At 42.3% G+C, this 23,620-nt stretch overlaps 1 protein-coding gene across 8 annotated transcripts in view; it reads right to left on the reverse strand.

Annotated features, from left to right (window-relative positions):
- The window catches only part of LDB2 (LIM domain binding 2), a 320,426-nt gene that overhangs the window by 51,074 nt on the left and 245,732 nt on the right, over positions 1-23,620 (reverse strand). For all 8 annotated transcript variants that reach the window (XM_031942918.1, XM_031942916.1, XM_031942915.1 and 5 more), the window contains 3 exons: positions 18,643-18,815; positions 11,196-11,318; positions 8,966-9,049 (listed from right to left, as the gene is read on the reverse strand). In XM_031942918.1, the coding sequence (XP_031798778.1) occupies positions 8,966-9,049; positions 11,196-11,318; positions 18,643-18,815 (380 nt within the window). The remainder of the gene's footprint in view (positions 1-8,965; positions 9,050-11,195; positions 11,319-18,642; positions 18,816-23,620) is intronic.

A 23,620-nucleotide genomic window follows, 5' to 3' on the forward strand; every position in this document is an offset into this window, starting at 1 on the left:
CTTTCAAAAACTGAGCCTCTGCTAGCAGAAGTTTTCTTTCTTAGCATTGGAACTACTTTCCCAGTATTCCTTGGATATTGCTATACATTGTTTATCAATTATTGTTGTTATTAATAACTATGACAGTAGTGACGATAGCATGATTTACAGATACTGTCTCATTTTACCTGCACAACAACTCTGGGAGGTGGATGATATTTCTATTTCTATTTCCAGGTAAGAAAACAAAGGGAGGTGGGTGGGTGGCTGACTTGCCCAGGGCACATAATTGACAGTTGTCTTAGGTAGAATTTGACCTCAACTCTTCCAAACTTCAGGCCCAACTTTATTTACTGTGCCCTTGTTACTCCCAGAAACCAAATCAATTTATGTATGAGCTTTGGGTTCTTCCTTGTAGTCCTAAAGGAAAATCTATTTAATGCAATAAATAGTGTTTTCTTTGGATTCATATGTTCAGTTTTTGACATTTTTATGCATTGAAGTTGGGGTTCTTAATTTGGGGTTTGTAAATTTTTTTTTTAATTTGAGTATTTTTTTCTCAATATAACTGGTTTCCTTTGCAGTTTTCTGCATTCTAGTTCAAGCATTTAAAAACATTATTCTGACAATGGGGCTCCAAGCTTCAGCAGACTGCTGAAGGAGTCCATGGTACAAATAAAAACCTCTTAGGAACAGTAACCTGAAAGGACAGAAGCCTCTGTTGTGTTTTTAAAGCACCCCACCCCCCAAACACAATAAAATAAAGCAAAATAGAAGATTCCTCTCCTCAAAGAGCCCCCATTCTGTTAGAAGACTCCTTTTCAGGAGTTGGGAAGGCTGGTGTTTTGGGCATTGAGCTTGCCCTCGTGGGAGGAATTTAGGGTACAGTAGCCATTTGGGTGCAGCTCAGAAATGGAGAATCTTGGCGAGTTTTCGGGGGGGGGGGGCACTGAGAAGGTTGTGCGGTCTGGTGTGACTCAAAGGGTTGCGCATTTAGGGTTAGTGTATTAAACCACTTTTTTTTTTAAAGAGACAATTCTCTCCACCCTTGGCATTGAAACTGGCCTGCCTACTAGACTCCAGCATTCTGAATTTGCTCATGATATTCATGGGCTTCGAGATGAGGGCTTCTTTTAGCCCATCACAAGATATTTCCCATGTGGCGTCTACCTCTCTTTATCCAATGTTCAAAGCACTTTATTCCTCCCAATACTTGTCTGCATTTAGTTTACACTTTTGATTGATTGATTGAGTTGAGTAGTCTGGGCCTTTAGGAATGCCATTAATTGGGGTAGAGTGGAAACTACCCCTCCTTCCTTCAGAGCCCAACTCAGGTGCCAACCTGTCTATAATCCTTGGATGACTCTGATCCTTTCAATCAAGAAACTTCATATTCAAGTTTTTAATAATGTTCTTCCTTCCTCCCTTCCTTCCTTCCTCCTTCCCTTCCTCCCTTCCTCTCTAAACCCTAACAAGCAGTTTCCTTAAGAAGATGAACTAGGTGTTCTTTATATTTGCTATAAACCTAGTACAGTGATCTGCTCATAGTAGGTACTTAATAAATATTTACCTCATTCATGACCTACGTCTACATCACCGACACAAATTTTGAATGGAACCAAATATCCCTTTGGGCTCTCGCCTAAGCTACTCTGTGGCAGTTATCATGGATGCTCTCAAAGATTCCCTTCATTTAGAATATGTACCATACAATGATTTCCTAAATCAAAGAATCCCATCATTTCAATAAATGCCAGTATCTCTCATGAGACAAGTGGCTGGTACCACCGGACATCAGAGTACTGTATGCACGGGATCTTTATAAATTAATGACAAATACAGAGAATTAGGAAGTAAGCCATTTTGTTGGAATACAGCTTTGTGTGTGTGAGTATATTTGTATGTATGTGCACACACATAACTATATTTCAAGTTTATGGATTAAGAAACCCCAGCTGTTCTCTGGAGTTCTTGTGACCACACAGTGAAGGTCTAAAATCAATAAACATTTAAGAAGAACCTACTATGTGCTACTAGGAAAAGTCATGAGGCTGGCTCTGGAGTCAGGAAGACCTGATTTCAAAGGCAGCCTGGAACACTTCCTAAGTGTGTGACTTATATCCTCTCTTTGCCTTAATGCTTTGGAGAAGGATTCCAGGATCTTTGTCAAGAAAAATCCCATGGACAGGCTGAGGAAGAGTCAGAAGTGACTAATGAGTGAACCCCTGTGTGTTACCCCCTCTAAGACCCCATGCTAAGGCCTGGGCATCTGAAGAAAGATGGGGCAAAGCCGGTCATATAGTGGGGAGGAGCCAGGAACAGCCTTTTTCTGCTGAAAGGTCCCGTCATCCCCACAGGATGTTCATATACAAATGCGAACTGTCGTTCTTGTGCTTAACATCCTTCAAGTGCCATTCTACTTTTCAAGGGCAATTCTCATAAGATTTAAATTAAAGAATTGGTTCCATTTTAAAACTTCAAACTTTCTGACTGCGTACTTTTGCTACTCCTAAAGCAATTTCTTTAGCAAATATCTTTATACCTTATTAAGGAATGACACGGTGAGCCTGAACTATATTTAATTTTTATTAACAAGTTCACTTTCAATTGCTTTTGACTCTTTTATAAGTCTCATATACCTTCACACTTGCCAGATGTCTGCCCTCTGCAGAGATTAAACCCTTGGTACCTGATCTCTTGTCCCCTGAACACCATCATCATTATCCCTCCATTTCTCTTTTCCAATTACTCTCGTTCCACTCTGGACACAGGTTCCATCCTTACCCACTCAAAACAAAAATAACCACATCCTGCCAAGGTTTCCAACCATCTTCCTTTGTTTAGCCACCTTCAGGAGAATGCAAGCTCCACCAACTCCTCAATTGGTTTTTAGCCTTACAGTTGACTTGTTCCCAATCCCAGGATTGCCTTTATTACGATAATTACAGTGCTCTTAGTTGGACCTGATTACTATATTCTAATTCTAGTTGATCCACCTCATTTGAGTGTGGGATACTTTCAGAATTTGATCAAGTTAGCCTTGTAGAGATGCTTCTAAAGATACTCTGGGGCTAATGGCTTGGGATGCAAGGGCTGGTCACTCAGTCCAAAGAAATCAGTTGATTGTGAATTGAGGCAGATGATATCTAGGGCCAATGAGTGGATTTGTCTTGCTTTCCTGTACTTTTCTGTTGCCATGGGGTGGGAGGAAGTAGTGTGGGACATTCTGACTTCATTATTAATGGCTTACAACATAGCAATAAAATGTAAGCACACCTAAAATAAGCCAGCTGATTGAATCACAATAACTGGACAGAGTTTAGATTTACATAGTTTTTCTTATGAAGGAAATGATGTTTCTGACATCCTCCTTTCTTGGACATCTCGAATGGACGTTTATATTTTATATTCATTTTTTCTTCTACTTATTTCAGTGGTACACACCTATTCTAGGCAGCCATTTTTTGAGCATTGATTCCTTCCTTCTCTCTTTCTTTCTTTCTTTCTTTCCTTCCTTCCCTCCATATTAAGTATTTTTGGGAAAATAACAAACTTTTTAAGCCTCAGTTTCCATATTTGTAAAAGGGACATATTAATGTTTCTCCCACCTACCTTCCAAGGTGACTCTAAGACTCAAGTGAGAAACTCTCTAGGAAAACTCTTTGTAAGCTGTAATGTTCTTTAGAAATCAGAGCTACATTATATTATAATTTTGTCATCTTTAGTCTGCCCATACCACTCTGATCTGTCACCAGTGGGGAAATAATGAACTCTTACGACATTATCTCTGAATCAGATTGCAAGCTGGAAGTAAGGCAGGAGGGAACCTTGCGTCTGTACACACACAAGACTAAGTATAAGAGAGCCTTGAAAATAAACAAAAATTTAGCAGATCTCCTTTGATATTTAAATGGAAGTTTCTTCCCCTATCTGTAGTTGTAGTAAAATGAACGAGAATCGCCATTCCCCACCCCACCCCCATTTTCATCTTTTCCTCACTCCAGACAAGTAGAGGAGGCTATTTCCAAAGCTGATTTAACCTTAGGCTCCATCTTGCACTTAACTCCTCAATCCTTCATCTTTCTTCCTGGTCTGCCTATTTCCCACCCTATCATTTCTCTTGATTTTCAGCATCTTGTTAAATAACAAATTCTTTCTCTTTTTCTAGTGTCTGAGACTTGGAAATTACTTTCTTTAATCCAGGACCTATTTGTACTTTTAAAGCCAAGGCATTTTAGAAGCCTCCATGACACTAAAATTGATATCTACTCGTCGCTATAGTTGCTGCTGCTGAAATGCTGATTCGTTTTCTTGTCCTTTTCTTTTTCACCAGGAAGAACTTACTCTTTTCTCTCTCCTCTCTCAGAGCGACAACCTGGCAGATGCAAATTTAGAACCTGAACGGTTCCCAGTGTATTGTGCTTCTGGAGCATCCTGGCTTGTCCGGGGTCTGGCCTCTGGCTGGGACCCTTGTCCAAAGGCCAGGTGCAGGCTATTTGTGATCATTAATAGAACTGAAAGGAAAGGACTCCTTGACTGGAGTTGAAGGCATATGAGGGATGAAAGGCAAAATGTCTCCAGTCCCAGGATTGAGGAACAAGGGCGCAGCTTAAGCGGGACACACTCCATGTAAATCAGGTGGGAATCACTGGCAAAGACCCCATCAGAACCTCTCTGGATTTACATGTGTGCAGGTGGATACCCACAAAGTGATGTATGTATCCACCTGTAGCTATCTCTGTGCACATTGGGACAGATGGATTTTCATTCTGTTTTGGTTGGGAAATGAAACGCAAATCATTAGCAAGTTAACATGGGGCCTGAATGATCCATGGGTCCACTGACAATATTCCTCATTGGTAGCAGTATTGGCTCCTGGCCAACAGAACGCCCGGCTTTCCGGCCTGCCCAGAAATGGCAACGGACTTCCCTTTTCTGAACCTCGGGGCCTTTTATATCTTGGGCAAAAGACAACGTCTATGTTCTATCTCCCTCAGTTCTTGTGAGACTCAAACAAAATACTGGCTGGAAAGCACTTCGAACCATAAAGCGCAATATCAAGGTAGCTTATCATTACTACTCTTGTACCTGAGACCATGGATTGTGTTGGTGGAAAAAACCCAAAGCCATCAAGCTTTCCTATTCTATTCCAAAATAATAGAGTTGGGCTTAGAGCATTTGCACAGGAGGAGAAAGGAAGGGCCCCAAGAGCATTTCAGTCAAGTCCTTCAAGGGGTACATGGTGGTTGGGAGCAGGGCCCAATTTCTCAAGGAACATTGAGAATAGTTATTGATAATAATAGTAAACACTAGGGCTAACTGGTAACCTGCTTAGTGCCCTCATATCTACTCCAAGAAAATCTGAGGTTCTTACCAGACTCAATAATGATCAAGAAACCCAATGAGAAACCATCAGTGACAGTTTCTGTCCCAGAACTGCACAGAAAGGTCAGTCCAAAGCCCGTGGGTAACATGGAAGGGAGGCCAGCAAAGCCAGCACCAGAGCAAATGGAAATGGGACATGTGTAGCCCACAAGGTTCCTGAGGGAGCAAAAAAGGAGCCTTCCCCTGAGAATGGCTAATGCTGGAGACCTAGGAGGTGATGGGAAAAGCAAGAGCAGTGACTTAAGTCACAAGACCCGAGGCTTAGAGTCAGGACAGTGTTTCACTGTATTAAGAAACAGCAGAGGGGACCCATTCTAGATGGGCTCTAGGGTGATTCCTCTCTGAACTTCCACATTTGAGGGGGTTCTAAGTTTGGGAAGAAGGAGATCTTAGCAACCAGCGATGAGACTAAGCAGGGCTAACTAACTCACTCAAAAAGCCAACAGGGGTTGGAGAACTGGATCCCCAGTTCAGACCCTAAAGTTGGAAAGAAAACACTGTTAGCTCTTGTTCTACTTCTAGTGCTCTGCTTGTATACAATTATTGCAAATTCAAAAATTCTCCTAAAAAGAAAGAATAATTCTGCAATAATTGCAAGCAGACGCTCAAAGAAGAAAAAAGATTTTCCATAAGGATTATATGAATACCTAGAAGAAATAAAAGCAAGAGATTTTTAAAAAAGTGCTAAAGAGTTTAATGAATGAGAAGAATACATAGCTTAGATGAGAAAGTTGTAAATTTTATGTCTTCAAAAGGTATGGAGTTAAATAAGAAAAATAGAAGGAGCGGATAGGTTCTGCTCGAAAGGGTTGAAAAGGAGATGGAAAAGAAAAAGTCCTATTAGTGTGCAAAGGAGGAAGAGGGTAGAGAACTGGCTATTTTCCATAATTAGGAAGCATGAGAGAAAAAAGAATACAAACATGGGGGAAGGATGCCTCACATTCTGTCTGAAAGTTGATCACACACATGCCCTCAAGGACTTTAGTACAGAAACATTGAGATGGCGGAGTGGGACATTAAGAGGGAGATTAGTACCCAAGAAGGAAGAGTTAGAAACGTCCTTATTCTGCCTTAGATTGTCTCTTACACAACTGGAGAATGACTGGTCCAACTGTGATCTATGGAAGGAATGAAATACTTTTGTGCCTTAAAATGATGAAAAAGAGAGCGGCTAGATCACACAGTGGGCAGAGTACACACCCTGAGTTCAAATCCGGCCTCAGAAACTTAACACTTCCCAGCTGTGTGACCCTGAGGGGGTTACTTCACCCTGTGCCTCAGTTTTCTCATCTCCAAAATGACCTGAAGAAGGAAATGGCAACCACACCCGTATTTCTGCCAAGAAAACCCCGAATCGGGTCACTGAGGGGAGCGTGACTGAAATGACTGAACAACAAACGAGCCCATTGAGAGAAAGATGGGAAATAAAGACAAAGTTTGTCCATGGTTGAGTTAGTTTTTTTAAAGTCCTTCCTTATTTTATAACATATAAAAGAAAAAAATGGAATTCATTTTCTTTTTCAAATTTAAAAGCTTATTATTTTTTAAAAAGCCCTCATATACAAATGTGAATTGCAGCCCACAGTAAACACTTAAGCAAAAGAGTTTCAGACACTGAGTTCAGAACTTAAATGACTGCACTTAGGAGATGCTTTTCATGGAACAATTTAAACACACTGAGGAAGACGAAGCTTTCATTTCAAAATAACCAAAGAAAATAATTAGAAAAGAAGCAAATGGACTTCTAAGTATATTGGCTAATGCGAACTCTCATCATGAGCTCCACACTCAAATAGAGCCAAGGGAGAGGAGAACGAGAATCCTCTTAAACTGCGCCCGTGGAGAAAGCAGCCGCCATGATCTGGCTGGATGTAACGTGTGTGTTGGGTGCCGACAAGGAGCGGGGCACGGGGTGGCGGAGACAAAGAACGGGCCGGGAGAAGGCAGAATAAGCCAAAGCCCTGGCTCTTTGTCCCAGCTAGTCAGGGCCCAGGACACGGGGATGGGGGGAAGTCCCCATTCTCCCCCCAGGAGGAGGCCAGGCGGGATGGCTCTGAGTTCCTCCAGCTCCCGCATCCCCTGTTTAAGGGCCTGTGCAACTCCCTTCTGGACTCTAACGCAGGATTATGCTTTGCCCAGAGAGAAGGATCCAAGTACAAATGCTGAGGTTGGCAGCGATGCCAGAGAGTTGGGCCCTGGGACACGGGCATGTGAGGGTTAGACCCAGACCCGCCCCTGTGAGGGTGACCTGGGCACTCAGCAGAACCTTCCCAGAGAGAATCTCCTGGGTCACCCATCAAATGAGGGCACGGCCAGCAGGGCAGTCACCACTGGGGCCTGTTCATGGGCTGCTGGACATCGTGGGCCACGGAGCGCCTCAGCGAGGTCATCCCGGAGCCCAGAGGATGGGCAGAGAATCAGAGAACGTTCTCCTCTGTGGACCCTTTTCCAGAGGGGACTCATCAGGCTCCTGGCTTCTCTGCTCTGGGCTTTATGCTGGATGGGGGCCCTTGGGAAGTGACTGGCCAGCCAGGCGGGCAGGGACAGATGGCCAATTCCCTCTGACTCTGGCCTCCTGTTTGGTAGCAGCCAAATGTCTGGTCTGGTTGGGAGGGAAGTTTGTAACTTAGCGAGGAGGCGCGCTGATGCGCTCAGGAAAGATTCAAGTCCCAAAGGTCTTATTTCAAAGGAGAAGTTCAGAGAAGAAGCCTTTTTGCACACCTAACGTAGACCCATAGAGGGGAATGCCGGAAAAATATAGAAATAAATGCACAAACTTTCACTGCACGACAAAGGTCAAGAAACAATTCCAGAAAACTTGAGCAAAGGCATAGCTTTAGGGAAAAAGTTCCAGAGGGCCATGACACACTGTGCAAGGAAGGATGAAGACTGACGTCCCCAAGGGCCAAGGGAGGAGGAACTTGGCTGTCCGTGGAGTTGGGGCCCCTCTGATCTGGGAAGACAATGCCAGCTTTATGACTGAACCCTGGCTCGGGGGTCTGTTACGCCACTGTAATTCCATCCTCCAAACACTTAAGATATCTGACACCCTTTCCAACCAAATCTGGAGGCCCTTACTCGGCAGTTTGCATAAAACTCCACTTCCGCCCCCTCTCATGCAAACTCGGACTTTACCCTCCGTGCACAATACAGGTGACACGTTGTGGGGCCTTGGGATGCTTGGGGAGCCTTTGCATTCGAGGTATATTCAGGGGCTTATAAACACAGCTTCTCCCTGGAGGGAAGGCCCACAGTAAATGGGGAAGGGGCAGGGAGAGGGGGGGGGACGCCTGGATGAAATCAAGCTTCAGTGGAATCGGTAACAGTGAATTAGAAATCAGAGAAAACAAAAGAGGGAGAGAGTGCCAAAACATTTTATGAAACGGGAACGTTTCTCCCCTTTGAATAATTTAGGGTTAGGGTTAGAGTCTGGAGTCGGGTTAATAGCTTCCTCCCCAACGGCGGGGTTCTGCCTTTCTTGGTAGGAATCAGCCCGGCCCAAGGTGGATGAAGCCATGATGTGCCCACCTGGGCCAGGGCTCCCTGTGCTACTGTAGTCTCTGCCACATGACTTAGGACCCCAAAGTCCCCTTGGTCTTACCCTGAGGTAGTTGAGGGTGAAGTTAGTCAGCCCCATTCGGGTGATGTTTTTGGACAGCTGCTCCAACACCTGAGGGTCTTGTGCCTGCAGAGAGAGAGACCGCATTTTATTTCCTCTGTGAGCATCCCCCGCCAGAAAGAAGTGGGGTATAGAGGAAAGAGCACTGGGCTTGGACACCAAGGACCCGGGTCTTAATCTTGACTTGGGCACTCACCCCCCAGGGGACCGGAGGCAGGGCCCGAAGCTGCAAAATGGCATTGCACTAGTGCCCTCTGAAATTAATTCCTTTAGCTCCAACTAGGATGCAATGATTTCTTTTTAGACATGAGGTAGATAGGGAAGGGAAGAACCATTTATTTCATAAACACCGACTCTGTGCCAGGCACTGTGCTAAATACTCGTATAACTATTATCTCATTTGATCCTCATAAAATGCTTTTATTATTCCCATTTTATAGTTGAGGAAGCTGAGCTTTGACTTGTCCAACAACACTCAGCCCTCTTATGTGCTGTGCCAGCAGCTGCTTTTAATGATGAGCAAATTAAAGCCCATGGAGGGGGAGTGAAAAAGCCAGAGAACTCAGATTTTAAGTATCATTGCTCACTTTTTATTTCATTATTATGTTAATATTTGTAAAATTTAAAGGCAGCTTGAGATCATATGTAGGGACTAATTGGGCTCCACTCTGCAAGCTCGAGCATCAGGAGATGGTGAATTGACACACAATTTCTGATTCTTTGGGAAAACAGCATCTAGCCCTGAGTGAAATGTTCCTTTCTCACCATCTTTAAGCACTGGGTCATTATGGCCTGCCAGGGAACAGACAGATGATTGGATGCAATTCCGAGAGAATGGGCCTCCAGATTTGGCAAGGACATATGTTTTCGGACTATGCTATGTTTCATTTCGTGGTGATGGTGTTTGTTAACAGCTTGGAGTTAAGTTCTGTATTTGAAAACTTTGCAACTGCCGAAAACATTTTCTTTTTCGATCCGACTCTCCTACTCACTGAACCCATCCTGGAAGTGGGCAATTCTTGATAGTTTTCATTTTCTAGAACGTCGAGGGGAACCATCGTATCTTCTCAAACGTCACTCCACTTTAAAGGAGAGATGCCAAATTTTGAAGTGTGGTCCAAAAGTTCTGTCTGGGGTTGGGTGTCATATAGGTTTAAGGGAGGAATTTCTTGGTGATAATCTTGGGGACAGACCCTTTCATTCAGGGCTTCTTAAACTGTTTTCTACTTGTGACCCTTCTAAAATTTTAAAATAATATATATATATTTATGGTATACAAATAAAACATGTACTGATTTTAAAAAATCACAATTTTGAGACCTTTACATTTAGTTATGAGACCCCACATGGGGTTGTAAACCACAGTTTAAGAAACTGGCCATTAGGTAGTCTAGTGAAGCCTATGGTGAACCCTTTGCAGAGTAATGTTTTTAATTGCTTAAAGCAAAACACACAGGATTACAAAGGAAACTGATTTTGTTGAAAGGCAGTTACCAAAAATAAACAGATATAAATCGAGTTCCTAGATCTCAGGTTAAGAACCCCAGGAGCAAGTCCTGATTCTGGCTGTGAGCTATTTTATCAGTCCTACCCGAGGGGAGATTTCAAGGCAAAGAGTCAAGACTGGCTGGGAATGACTCCTGTTTGGCCAGGTTCTCTCCCTTATCCTGAAAGATCTCTCCCGGCTGGTATTCACAGCTTCCTGCACATAGCACATGCTTGATAAATATCTGTTGATTTAATTTGATTTGATTTGGAGATCCATGAAACAAAGAAAATTAATGCACGTTGAGTTCCAATACTACGGCATCCTGTGAAAATGCTTGTCTTGGGATGATCTGGCCTCAAGTTTCATGAGAGCTTTTTAATAAAATCTAGAAAATATTTTGCTTACTCTTTCCATTTCTATTTCATTTCTAGATAAGAGGTTTATTAGCCCAACTAGGGCAGACCATGATAATGATGAAATAGAATGTAGGATGAAGGGAAAAGAAGGGTTGACCGGGGCATTCTTATTCCTCAGTTTCAAGCGCCAGATGCAGGACTAATGGAAGGAGGGAATCACAGGGAACCTTGGGAATCAGGCTTGTCAAGTCAACCAGGCCAAGGCAAAACTCAATATTTACAGTTAATTGTTTAAGGTGTGAAACTACCAGAGTTCTTTAGGAAACATGATCTCAGCTTTTCGCGTTGGGTCCCCGGAAATACTTACATGCATGGCTAGGATGCTCCTTGGGACTAATTCTCTGTATTGCCTAATGGTGAAGTGCCACGTTTTTATCCTCATGAGATCATCAAAAGTAAACTCCAAAATCAGGCGCCCCTCGGTGCATACCTGCAACGAACAGACAACAAGGTTTTTGCCCCCATGGTTTCAGAGTAACCCTTGGCCTGCCATTTTCAAGGAGGATCCCAGAGAGTGCAATTCTTCACCAGAAGGATCAATGGTCAAGAAATGGAGAAAGCCGTTGGGTGGACGACAGACACCCCTGGCCAGTGGCCACCTCTGTGTCCTTTTAAATCCCGCTCCAGTGGATTGACTATTCTCTTTAGGCCAACTGTCCACCTCAGAGAGCAGTTTCATTTTTTTAAGAGAAAATATATTGTTAATGAAACCAATTAGAATTTCCTGGATTATTCTCTTTGATAGAATAGTGGTTACTAGTCTGGTTTCATAGGATTCTGAGTTTCAAGTCCTTTGTATCTGGCCATCCCTAGTTCTTTCTTTTCCTGCTCCTGGTATTGTGTTCCATCATTTAAGAGAGAGAACTTTGCCATGTATACTTGAACGTCAGCCTCAATGATGCTCCCCCCACCCTGCCCATTTTAGCTATATTGCTAGAAGTGGTGAGAACAGTAACGTTATTGAATTGAAAATTGTTGAACTGAAATAATTCCGTTTCACATTCAGATTGGGCAAAAGAAAAAAAAAGAGAAAGAGAAATGTGGTCATTGGTAACCAGTGATGTTGGACGGCCAAGAGAAATGGGCGAATGAAAACTGATTGATTGGGACAAAGTCTTGATCGTTCCTAGAAATGTCATCGTTTGTGTCATGGGACAATGCAAATCCCATCCATTCCGTTCAAAAATTTAATGGATGAGGATAACTTAAAGATATTAAATAAGCAGAATAACCAGACTCTAGGCTCCTGGAAACAGGGTCCATGTTTTACCTAACTTTGTACCTCCTTCAGGACCTGTCAAAGTTTGAATGAATGCACGCAGTAGGCCTGGAATAAGTGTCTTTGAATCTGATCCAACATCATGGAAAAATACTACACCCAGATTTTGGCCCGTGAAGATAAAATTCTCAGTTTATTCATTTTGAAAGCCATCTCCAAAGTACTGGAAGATTATTATTGATATTCCAAGTGAAAACCTCTCAAGGGGTTCCAATTAGCAGCATCCCTGGGCAATTTTTAGGCAGTAAAACAACGTGACCCCGTATTTCTTGTTTAGCTGGTCTTTAGAACCCTATTTCTGGGATCCAAGCCAGTGAAGGCTGAGCTTGAGGAGATGGGGACAGGCTGGGGTGTTCTGGAGGGTGTGAAGCGCATTGCTTCTCCAGTGCCCCAACTGGCTTATCCCCAGAGCTTCATTAGCAATGGAAATGATTTACTGGAGGTTTTCAAAAGAGTTGCATGGGGATTAAGCCGCGCAATTCCCACTAGGGTGTTAGTGTGACAGAAGGAACCTGTGGTGAGGGGTATAACAAAAGGGTGGGAGCCAAAGCAGGCAGCAATTAGTAAAATGTCTTTACAAAATAAAACACAGACATTTGGATGGTATAATCCTCTATTTTAAAGAGAGGGGATTACCAGAAGTTTAAACAAATATTAGAGGAGTTAAATGTCATACTATATTAGCTAACCCATTTGTTAGGCCGTATATGAACCCCAAACCCTCCCTAGTAGAGGTCCTGGTTTTTCTTTCAACTAGAACAAAATTTCACATGTAATATGTGTGTGGAGACTTTCCGATAAATCGCCCAATCGGAGAACAGGAAGGTCAAATTAAATTATGTTTTCTGTTTGCTCTGACACAGCAAAGAAGTTGGGGGTCCTTCTGGCAGTCAGAATCCCCAGACCTACAAGTAAAGGATTGCAGTCAGTCTCTCCAGGACTTACCGCAGTCACATTTGCACTTTTTCACGATGGACAATCAGTGGGACAGAAATTCTCAAATTTGAATTTGAGCCAAATATATTTTCCCTAGGGGGGTGGGAGGGAAATAAGGAAATGGCCTGGATGAGAGGGACATCTGAACCTTTCAATTTGTTTATCATAAGGCCTGAGATGTGTGAGACTGTCCTGCTCCTCCGCTGCAATCTTGCCTGTGAAAACCACCACAACTCTAGACCCCTTTTCATGAGAGCAAAGGAAACTGAGCACTTGAGGGATTTATTTTATATGCAATAATCGCCAAATGGAATAGAGACAACTAGGAAGAATATGGACCTTGCAGGGAGATGGCAAAATGGGTCTACTTAAAGAGGAAATTCATCCCCCTCCTCCAGAAAAATTCTGCCCGTTGCTCTTAATCAATATAATTAATGGAGCTTTCATCTAAAGTTGCTCCCCCCCCCCATTTTTCAGGCTGCCTTTTACTTAGAATCCAAAATCAAAAGGGTCCCCAATTAAGAAAACATTTTCTGTTGTGCTGAATTCATGTTACCGCACTGTGAGCTCTGACATTTTGTTTCTGTGGTAACCAAAATCAGCTGATTAGTTGGCATGGCAACAGAAAAGATGTAATCCCAGCAGACACACTCTAATCAATGCCCCCAGCACAGATGGTCTCCGGAGGATCAACAAGAAAGAGGCTGCAGGCATTCAGCGGATCACGTGCTAGCTTGAGACTAGGCCAGGAACAAGAGAACTAAAAAAGAACATTTCTCAAACTAACCGGTAGCTCTGTAACCCCTTCCTCCCTGGGACCAAGTGCAGGATGTGAGCGGGCTCCATGGGCAGGGAGAGCATCTTCCAAGGGGCTCCAGGGCCCGGAAATCCGTGTGCACACACACCTGCAACGCGTGAGCACCCAACCTGTACATGCGATGCTCACGTCTGCACATACAGGCACATGCACACGGGTCACCTGTGCACGTGTGCACATGTGTGTGTCTCGTGTCTCTACATGGCCTTCCTTAAAGCTGAACTCATGGAATAGCTGATTCCCAAATATTTTTCACTTCTTTTCATTTGTGAGTAATAGAAACCCCACTCCTTTCAATGTAACTAACTGCCCAGTCTCTACTTTAAATACTCTCTTCATATTAAGACCTTCGTGGTCATCCTAAAACACCTTTGCTCCCCTCGGGGTAGAGATACACCCAGACTGGGAGCAGGCACTGGACAGGCTAAGAGGGATGATGAAATCTGAGGTAGTCTTTCTATTGAGGGAATTGGTATATCCCCCTTAATGGGAACTTCTCACAGGGCTGAACACTGGAAATTTAGTACATTAATATGTATAAGAAAGAATAACAAAAAAGTGTAGCCCATAAAATGACAAGGAATATATCGTTATGCATTCAAGTGCAAAAATCGATGTCTCGTAAGTGATAAAGATGGGGAGCATCCTCTAATTCTGATTTTAATGCCTAAAGACTAAAAAAGCAAATTTATCCAGCAGAAAAGCTCAGGCCCATTAGCTTCAGTCAGGACTGGTAAACTCAACTAGATTCTGGATTTCCCAGCTTCTAAACACTTTGAAGCAGGGCATTACACTTATTCAAATCCACTTGTAGTTTTCTTTCTAATTTTTTCAAGAGGGGATTTTTTTTTTTAAGAGAAAGGCTTTATTACATATATTGAAAAACCCAATTTTAAATTTATCCATAACCTATAATGCAACTGTGATCGGGAAATTGCAAAATGTGCACTGGGGAGTTATGAACTGGATTGTGGCAGATTAAGGGTCCTGCAGATTCTCCACTCACCAGTTGACCAAATTTTTATAAGAGTTCCTGGGAACTAGTGGGTCAAAAGCTATTTAGGGAATTCCTTTTTATTGATAGTTTAAATCAGAACAACAGTGATATTGCCCAAACACAATTTGCTTAGTAATGTCAGTGATGTTAATGGCCTATAGGAATATTTCTCGACATAAATTTCCCAGTCTCTCACAATTCCCTTTTTGGAAATGAAATAACTTGGCTAATTTTTTCCACACCATACTGAAAGGTCATTAGTCCATGGGTTTATGCTAATCACCCATAACATTTTATTACAGGAGGCTGTTACTTTTCTCCCATTCTCCCAGCTCAGATGAAAAATCGCAAAGATTCTGCAGGCAGTTTTGCAACCACCCCAAAACAAATGAATCTTTATCATTCATAAAAATAAATGTGCATGATTAGTGTCTGGAGTAAGACCTCATAGGAAGGTGATATTTTTCATCAGAATATGGAAGGATTCATCACAGTTACTAGCATCATCCATTGCCAACACATGGGACAATGGGTACACCCAGTGATTTATGCTAAAGTGAGCAGGGTACGAGTACTTCCATACCGAGTGGGCATGTGAGTCCCCAAGGTGAGTTCCCTGGGCCTGGGCAGAACACTGGGCTGTACCATCTCAGGGCAGAATTTGAGAGACTGGCTTCAGACATACCTAAACAAGACTTTGCATCCCCCTGAAATAGTCATCCACCCTTTACTCCTATAAAGGAGCCCACCCACTACCTGCCAGGGTAGACCACTCCCTGGTTTGGGTTAGTTATACTTGTTAAGAAGTTTTTCCTAATTTTCCTTCTTTCAGTCTTTTAGTTTGGTCCAAAACAGCATGATGAGAAGAAATATGAAAGCCCCTGTAAATTAACTCCTCAAACACGATGGAAAAGGCAATTTTTAGACTTTACAGAAAGACTAAGTATCCAGATATAAGTTTTTAATGTATAATGCAATATTTTCAGAGTTGCCATGTACTATGCTACTGAGTTGGGGCTGAGATGAGGAGAGAGCAGGGCTTGCTCCTAGATTACTTGAGCTTGGGAGTTCTGGGCTATATTAAGGCTAAGCCTTAGATGAGGTGTCTGTAGCAAGGTGGGGAACCCCCAGGAAAAGAGCAACCAACCCAACCCACCCAACCCAAACTGGAAATGGGAGAGGTAAATGTTCTTTGCTCCTCGGTTATGAAGCGGAGCCTGTGAGTGACATTTCCAAAGCTTTAGTGAGCCAGGGAAACCCAGATGATTAATTTGGAAATGCATCACTAATGCTATTTAAAGGATTGTTTTTTTTTTTTTCTTTCTTTGGGTGCAAACCTGCGCATTCATCAACGTAGGGAATCCTCCATCTATTGATACAGACCAACCGCTCATCTGTAATTTATAATCTTAGGGAGTTGCTTGGGGAAAAAAAAGTTTATGACCCCCCAGCTAGAATGGAGATCTTCTGGATTCTAAGTTAACATTCTATTCCCTTCAACATGCTACCTCTCCCAAGTTTTCCTTTTGTTATTTTTTCTTTTCAAAATATAATAGATTGTGTATGTTCGTGGAATCAGCAATCACCTCAAAATAAGGAAGGCATAAACAATAAAGCAGCGTACAGGCCAAGAAGGCTGGCTTTTCAAGGGTGTGGAAATGTCATTTTCTCTAGATACGGGTTCCTAATGTGATTCCAAGGAGCCAATAAGGATGCTAGGCTAGAAAACAGAAACGGCACCTTGATAAGTCAATAATCAAAGAAATGGTGATGCTTGCCCATGAAACAAAAACCTTTCCCAAATACGGAGTTCCTGTCTCATCTGGAGGGGAAAGTCCCATAACTTTTACAAACAGATTTCTTTGCACATTTGTCAAAACAGGAGGGAAAGGTGCCATCTGATCCCTGGCTCCTTGTGCCTCTGGGCATTTGGGATGCACCGTGGTTATGCTATATAAATCCAATGGCATCCAACCAGTTGTTTCACATTTCCCAGGCTACTGCCCAGCTTCCCCTGGTTCCTTCTACAAACTAACCCAGAGTATGCACTTCACATGGGTCCTTACTCTTTGGTTTTCAGTATGACCTTTTTCTGCTTCACTGCATTTCTTTGTTCTTCAGCTCCCCCCGACAGGAATGGCTTCCCTCTCCCATTTTATGCTTCCATTTAGGTATCCAAGGTCCAAATGCTCCTTCTGTCAAGAAGCCTTCCAAGCCCTTCCTCTGCCTTCCATTATTTTTGTACTATCTAATAGGTTTCATAGCATACATTTTGGGTTTTATTATTACCTGAGTTCTAGCATGGATGGAAGCCCAAGGTGCTTCTAAATGCTTGCTGAATGACTCAATGATTGTGTCTCCTGCCCTTACTAAAGAGTAAGTGCCATTAGGAAGGATGCTAACTAAACCTTGAACCTCTCGCAGCAAATCTGTCCTCCATATGCGTGGGAGCTTTCCAAACATTTTGTAGAGCTCAGCAGCAGAATAACAGGTTTGGTTTAATTTATATATGTTAAAAACCAAATGTCCAAGCTGCCTTTAATTATATTATTTTGGCCTTTTGGGTTGACTTCATACTTGGTTTACACCTCAAAAGGAGAAGGGACCTTGAGTCAACCATTAGTCAAAACCTATGAATTTGGCCACGTAGGGGATTCGCTGTGTGGGAATCCTACCCACTGATGCAGATCAACAGTTCCTCTCTAATTTGTCATCTTAGATTTGAAGGGCAGGGGAATGGACCGTGAAGGCTCCTACTAAGCATTAGCTCACTGCTGAATGTTATAGCCACAACCCATGAAAACTACTTTGGGTCCAGGGCGGGAAGGGCCTTATACCTGATCTTGCACCAAATGGCCTCCGGTTACTCTCCAGCTGGCTACATATGTAATATATCACACACATGGGCACGGCCTCGTGGCAGGGGAGGATGGGCTTGGGATCCAGAGCCCGTTACCATTATGTTCTACAAGTCCAGCCCAGCCGGCACCTAACAACTTTGTGGCTCAGTTTCCTCATTTGTACAAAGGGGACATGGCCTTCAAGGATCTGAGAGGCTACCATGGGGAGGGTTTCAGGTTATTTTGCTGGATCCCCAAAGAGAGAACCAGGAGTTAGGAGCGTCCCAAAAAGAAAAAATTAGGCTTGGTCTCAGGAGAAACTGCCCAACAATTTAAGCTAACCATCGGGACGGAAGGGGCAGGAGAAGCACCAGGGATACTGTAGTGGGGCTGGGGCTGGGGGCTGGTTGGCCAGATGGTGGTCGAGTCCCCTCCAAGCTGAGCATTCTGCTATTAAATCTCTGCCTCCTGGGAGGATTGTCATGGGAGAAAGTGCTTTGTAAACCTTCAAGCATTATTCAGATAGGAATTATTGTGATTCTCTTACACTGCAGGTCTGTCTTTGGTTGCTGGAAAACTCTCCATTAAGAGTAAATAAAGAAATCAATAAAAATAGTTCCGCCAACAGCCAGCACGGCCATCCTGTTAGTGCTGAGGCTTTCATGCTCCGACTAGACCCACGTTCTCTCTTGCACACAACTTACACAGCAGAATGGCAGTTCGCACAAATTCCGGTCGTGTAACCAACAAAAATTATCTCACCACGTGCAAAGCGTCTGCAGGAGGAGAAATTAGTTCCACGTTCCGGGGAAAACGGTCATTATTAGCTTTCAATGCAGCAGAGAGAAAATGGACGGGGCGGCCGATGGGGGCTGCTCCCCTTACCTTGGTAAACATGGGCTTCCCGTGCTGGGTGACCATAGTGCACTGATCACAGTCCACCGTGATGGACGAGTTGTGGTACGACTCCTTAGAATGCTTAAGAATATAATACAGGTCCGTCACACCTCCTTCAAAGACAGTGCTGAAGTAGCGGGGGATCAGGGTCCTTCCAATTGCTGTGGGGAAAATTGAACAAATGTTTATTATCAAGTAGAGATTAACAGCCAAGCCCTGGGACACGGGAATGATGCATGGGGCAGATTTCCCCTCAAAAGCTCCCATGTCATAGGAGCCTTCCTGCCATGGAGACCCGCTTCTCTTTTGGGGGTTTTGGCCCAGTCCTCTGATTTTACTGATTTCTGGAAGTCCCAGCATGGACACCTCTGGCATGGGTGCAGAACCCAGCTGCGTCTGTGATTCCCATCCCTGAGCTGCCTGAGGAACCAAATGACTTTTCCCAATCACGTGATTAATACATGGCAGAGGGAAGATTTGAACTGGGCAGCCAGCTTCATTGTGGTGTTACTGTTGGGGATTTCTCTTGGTTTAGGTTTTTAATTTTTTTTTTAACTTTCCTTTTTTAGTGTAACAGTAGAGAAGAGCATGTGGAAAGTCAGAAACCTTCTGTGTGTGTCCCAGTCCCAACACTGATCAGCTTGGTAAGTCATTAACCCATCCAAGACATCTTTTGTTCACTTATTTGTTTTTTAACTACAAAATGAGAATGATGACATTTGCAATACCTACTTGACTGGATTATTGTAGAAAAAAGCAATGTAATGTGAGTTGTTATTCTTATATTTAGGTTGTAACCCTAGGATGGAAGGGGAACTGGTTATATTGGGGGCAACATTATTTAAAAAAATCTGAGAAAACTTAATATGAGTATTACTTGGGGAGGGGTAATTCTATGCAAAATGTCTGATAAATGAACTCCATCAAACCCTTCCCTTTTTACATGTCTGAATTTCAGCTGCCCCACTTTGCTCCCTTTCACAATCCCTCCCTCTCTCTTTCTCCTTCCCTCTCTCCCTTCCTCCTTTACTCCCTTTCTCTCTTTCTTCCTTCCTTTTTTCCTTTCTGCAATCAGGGTTAAGAGACTTGCCCAGCCAGTGCTCTATCCACTCTACCATCTAGAGGCGCCATGTTGCTTTTAGAATTGGAAGTTTCTCATATATGGACAGAATCTTCATATGGATGAACACCATGCCCATGAGGAGAAGGTAAAAATGGAGACCTGTGAAATACAGATTATTCTGACAACTCTGGGGCCTTTGTATAAATTTGTTAGGAAAACTAGCACGTGCCGTTAAATGTCTTTGGCTGGCTTTCCCTAAGTCCTAGATTGAATATAATTATATTATGTAGAATGTTCCAAGTGTAAGGACCTTTCTTGTGCCTCAGTTTCATTGTTCATGAAGAGATCAGGTGAGATAATTGTTGAGGTTTTCTGATTGTATTCCACTCTCTCCTTTCCCATCCTGTATCCCAGCCTGAACGAGGGGCAGTGAGGTTTGCCCAAGAGCCCACACTTGCTTAGGGATAGAGATGGAAGCCCAATTTGGATCTCTTAGCCCAGTGCCCATTCCATTACGCTAGTCTGTCTCCAGGTCTTTTCAGCAGTGTGATGTGCATCTGACTATATGTGGTATGTTAGACTCCAAACAACAGAAGCTTAATGCTTGGGAGGGACTGCAGAAGTCCTTTGGTCTGCCCCCTTCTATCCCCCTACAGTAACAGGTTCATCCCTGACAAGAGGGTTATTTTAGCCCGTGCTTAAACATTTCCAGTGAAAGCAAGCTGCTGTTCTCAAGGTAGCGCATTCCCTTCTGAGGTTACCTTAATTGTTAAGAACTCTTTTTTTGCATTGAACTGAAATTTGCCTGATTTTTAAGGAAAAAAGAGAATTAATTTTGAGAAATTCAACCTATTATATCAGGTGTTATGACTAATGTAAAGAATCATTGATGCTTTTAAACTTGGATAACTAGATGAAATAAATTTGAATGTATAATTTAAAATATTATATGAAAAGTAACAATTTGTCACCAAATATGTTAAGTCACATGAATTTTTGCACATAAACGACCCCCAGCTTGAAAGCAATTACTGCAAACCACTCCGAATAATTTGGTGAGCTGAGATATCTATTGATTAGCATAAATGTGCATATATATATATATATATTTGAAATATAAGATTTAAATGAACATACAGCAACCCAGTAGTATTATATGGAATCTAAGCAAAATTACATTCAACTCAATTAACTGCTGGTGACTGACTCACACTGAAGTTTATCCACAGCACACCTTGCTTTCAATTTCTTTGTGATATCATTGCTTATTTTAAATAAATCCTTTTCTGATTTCACCACCCTTTCAATTTATAGCCCAGCAGGAGCTGGATGGGGAAGAAGTTTGTGATTCCTTCACATTAACCCTAAATTCTTAATCACCACCTCCAGCTCAGAAAGTATATGAACTGGGTAGCAAATCACCCAGGTGGTAGAGTGAGGAAGAGGGATGCTTTGCTTAGGGTTGGTCCTTTGCATTGATCTGAGAGATAAGTTGGTCCATTTCCGACAAGGAAAAGTGAGCTGGTAAGGTTATATATATATATATATATATATATATATATATATGTGTGTGTGTGTGTGTGTGTGTGTGTGTACATATATGTATACATACATATATATTATACACACACACACACTTATATGGATGAAGGACGGATGGGATGTGGGAAAGTTGTAATGTTTTTCAGGATCATCTGAGTATTTATAAGGCAACATGATACAACTACATGATTTTTTTTTTTGAGGGGGGAATCATGCTGTGAATTCACAGATACACCTTTATTATATTAGGCTGTAAGTTCATCAAGGACAAAAATTAGACAGCCTAGAATAATAAAGGTGGTTTATTAGTCTTATTCATCTCGATATCCTCCTTAGGACCTACCTAGCACACAGTCATTTCCAAAATAAGTGCTCAATTAATATTTGTTGAATGAATGGATAAGGACAAAAGCAGCATTCTTCAAATAACAGATGTGATTTTGCATTGTCCACCATTACCTGCCACCGTTCTGGATCATCAAGCATTATGTCAGAGTGTGAACACATTTTATTTTTATACCTACATCATATGTTCATACCATGGATAAGCTAAAGGATGCATTATTTATCTGTGCATTTAAATCAACCCTGGATCCGCCCTTCATTCTCAGAAACAATATTCTTTTTACAGAATCTTGCAGTGGACGTTGGCCATGGTAATTGCTGTGCGGGACACTGGATTTAAAACACTTGGGGAGAAAAGTCAGAGATGTCATTGCCGGTAAAAATCTGCCATATCTGACGCAGTCAGACCATCGTGAAGGCAGCAGCGACAGCAATGAAAAAGATGGACCTACACACGGAACATTGGTTGAGGTCTGAATCCTATACATTATTTAATTCTATATTTTTGAAATAGAAAAGAAAACCATGTGCTAAATTATTCAGGAAACAGAAATGTGTAAAAATAGTTTAAATAATCTCAATTTTGTAGGGAAATATCACTAGCTTAGAAATGACTATTTCCTTCTCCTAAATTCTGGGGCCACTTTGTCACCCTTTTGTCCCATTTGTCTCTCTCCCCTCCTCATATGCACCCATACAAGTATTGGACAAAGTCTGTAATGTTCATCTGACTGAACGCCATGTCTAGCTCTGAAATCATCACCCATCTCCTCCACTTCCTCCCTTTTCCCTAATTTCCTTATTATTATTATTATGAATTTTGGCCTGTACAGTGGGCTGGGGCATCCATGCTCCCAAGCCAAGTGTCCCCTTCTCTCAAGCCTCCCAGTCTGTGGCTGAGACGTGTCCACTCTAACTCTCTGTCACAAAAACCTCCTTGTCTCCCCGGCACCGACACCTTGTGGATGTGGATTCTCATCCCCTCATTTTTTTGTGAGTCTCCCTTCTTCAAGGGTCTGTCTCCTCAGGATACTGCATCCTCCATGGGGCTATCACAGTGCTGTTGCCAAAGCACCGGCCAAGTCACACTCTCTTATTCAATCAGAGGGGAAAGGGAAAGGGAATGGGAAAGGGAACAGAAAAGGAAACAAAGGAAAGGGAAAGGGGAAGGGGAAGAGAAAGGGAAAGGAATAAAGACAGAGATAGGGAAAGGGAAAGAGAAAAGGAAAGGAAAAGGAAAAGGAAAAGGAAAAGGGAGAGGGGAAAGGTTCTTCTCCAGTCTAAATATTCTAATTATTTCAGCTGATGCTTACTTTGTTATGACCAAAGCTTATCATCAGCCTGACTACTTTTTTTTTGGATTCATCAACCAACTTTGAAAAGTTGATCTTCAGAACCTGCAACGGTACCAGGACAAAGGAGAAACTGACTCATTTCTGCTGTTTCAGAAACTGTTAACCTTGGTCATGAATCTGGTGTTAAGAAATACATATTTTGAGTATTGTGTTTCAATATAATTGGTTTCTCTTGTAATCCTATTAATTTCATATTCTTAAAAACGTTATTCTGAGAAGGGTCCATAGGTTTTACTACAAAGCAAAAACCTCTTTGTTTCCTTTTCAAGCTGCAGTTAAGATTGCCCTCAATGTCTGAGCAATTGTATTTTTTTTTTCATTTTTTCTCCTAAGACCTTATAAAGATGGGAAAGTAATTACTAATTGCATTAGTAATTGCAGATTTTTAAAAATTCTATCTTTTGGACAGTCATAAGGTCTAAGAATTTTTCTAAACATTTGGCACCATTCCTTTTTTCAGATATATCGAAAATTGATCCTAAAATCACTTTCTCTGGCATACACAGTATAGTTATTTTTTCTATCACTGTTCTTTAGCACCATTTCTACTTTGTACAGGAAATCAAGATGTTCAAGTCCAAATATGATGGCTCCATTGTCACTGATAGAGAAAATAGTTTGATATAAAATAATTGACATTTTTCTACAAGTTTTCATACAT

Source organism: Sarcophilus harrisii, chromosome 6 (genome assembly GCF_902635505.1).
Source record: "Sarcophilus harrisii chromosome 6, mSarHar1.11, whole genome shotgun sequence".
NCBI lineage: Eukaryota > Metazoa > Chordata > Mammalia > Dasyuromorphia > Dasyuridae > Sarcophilus > Sarcophilus harrisii.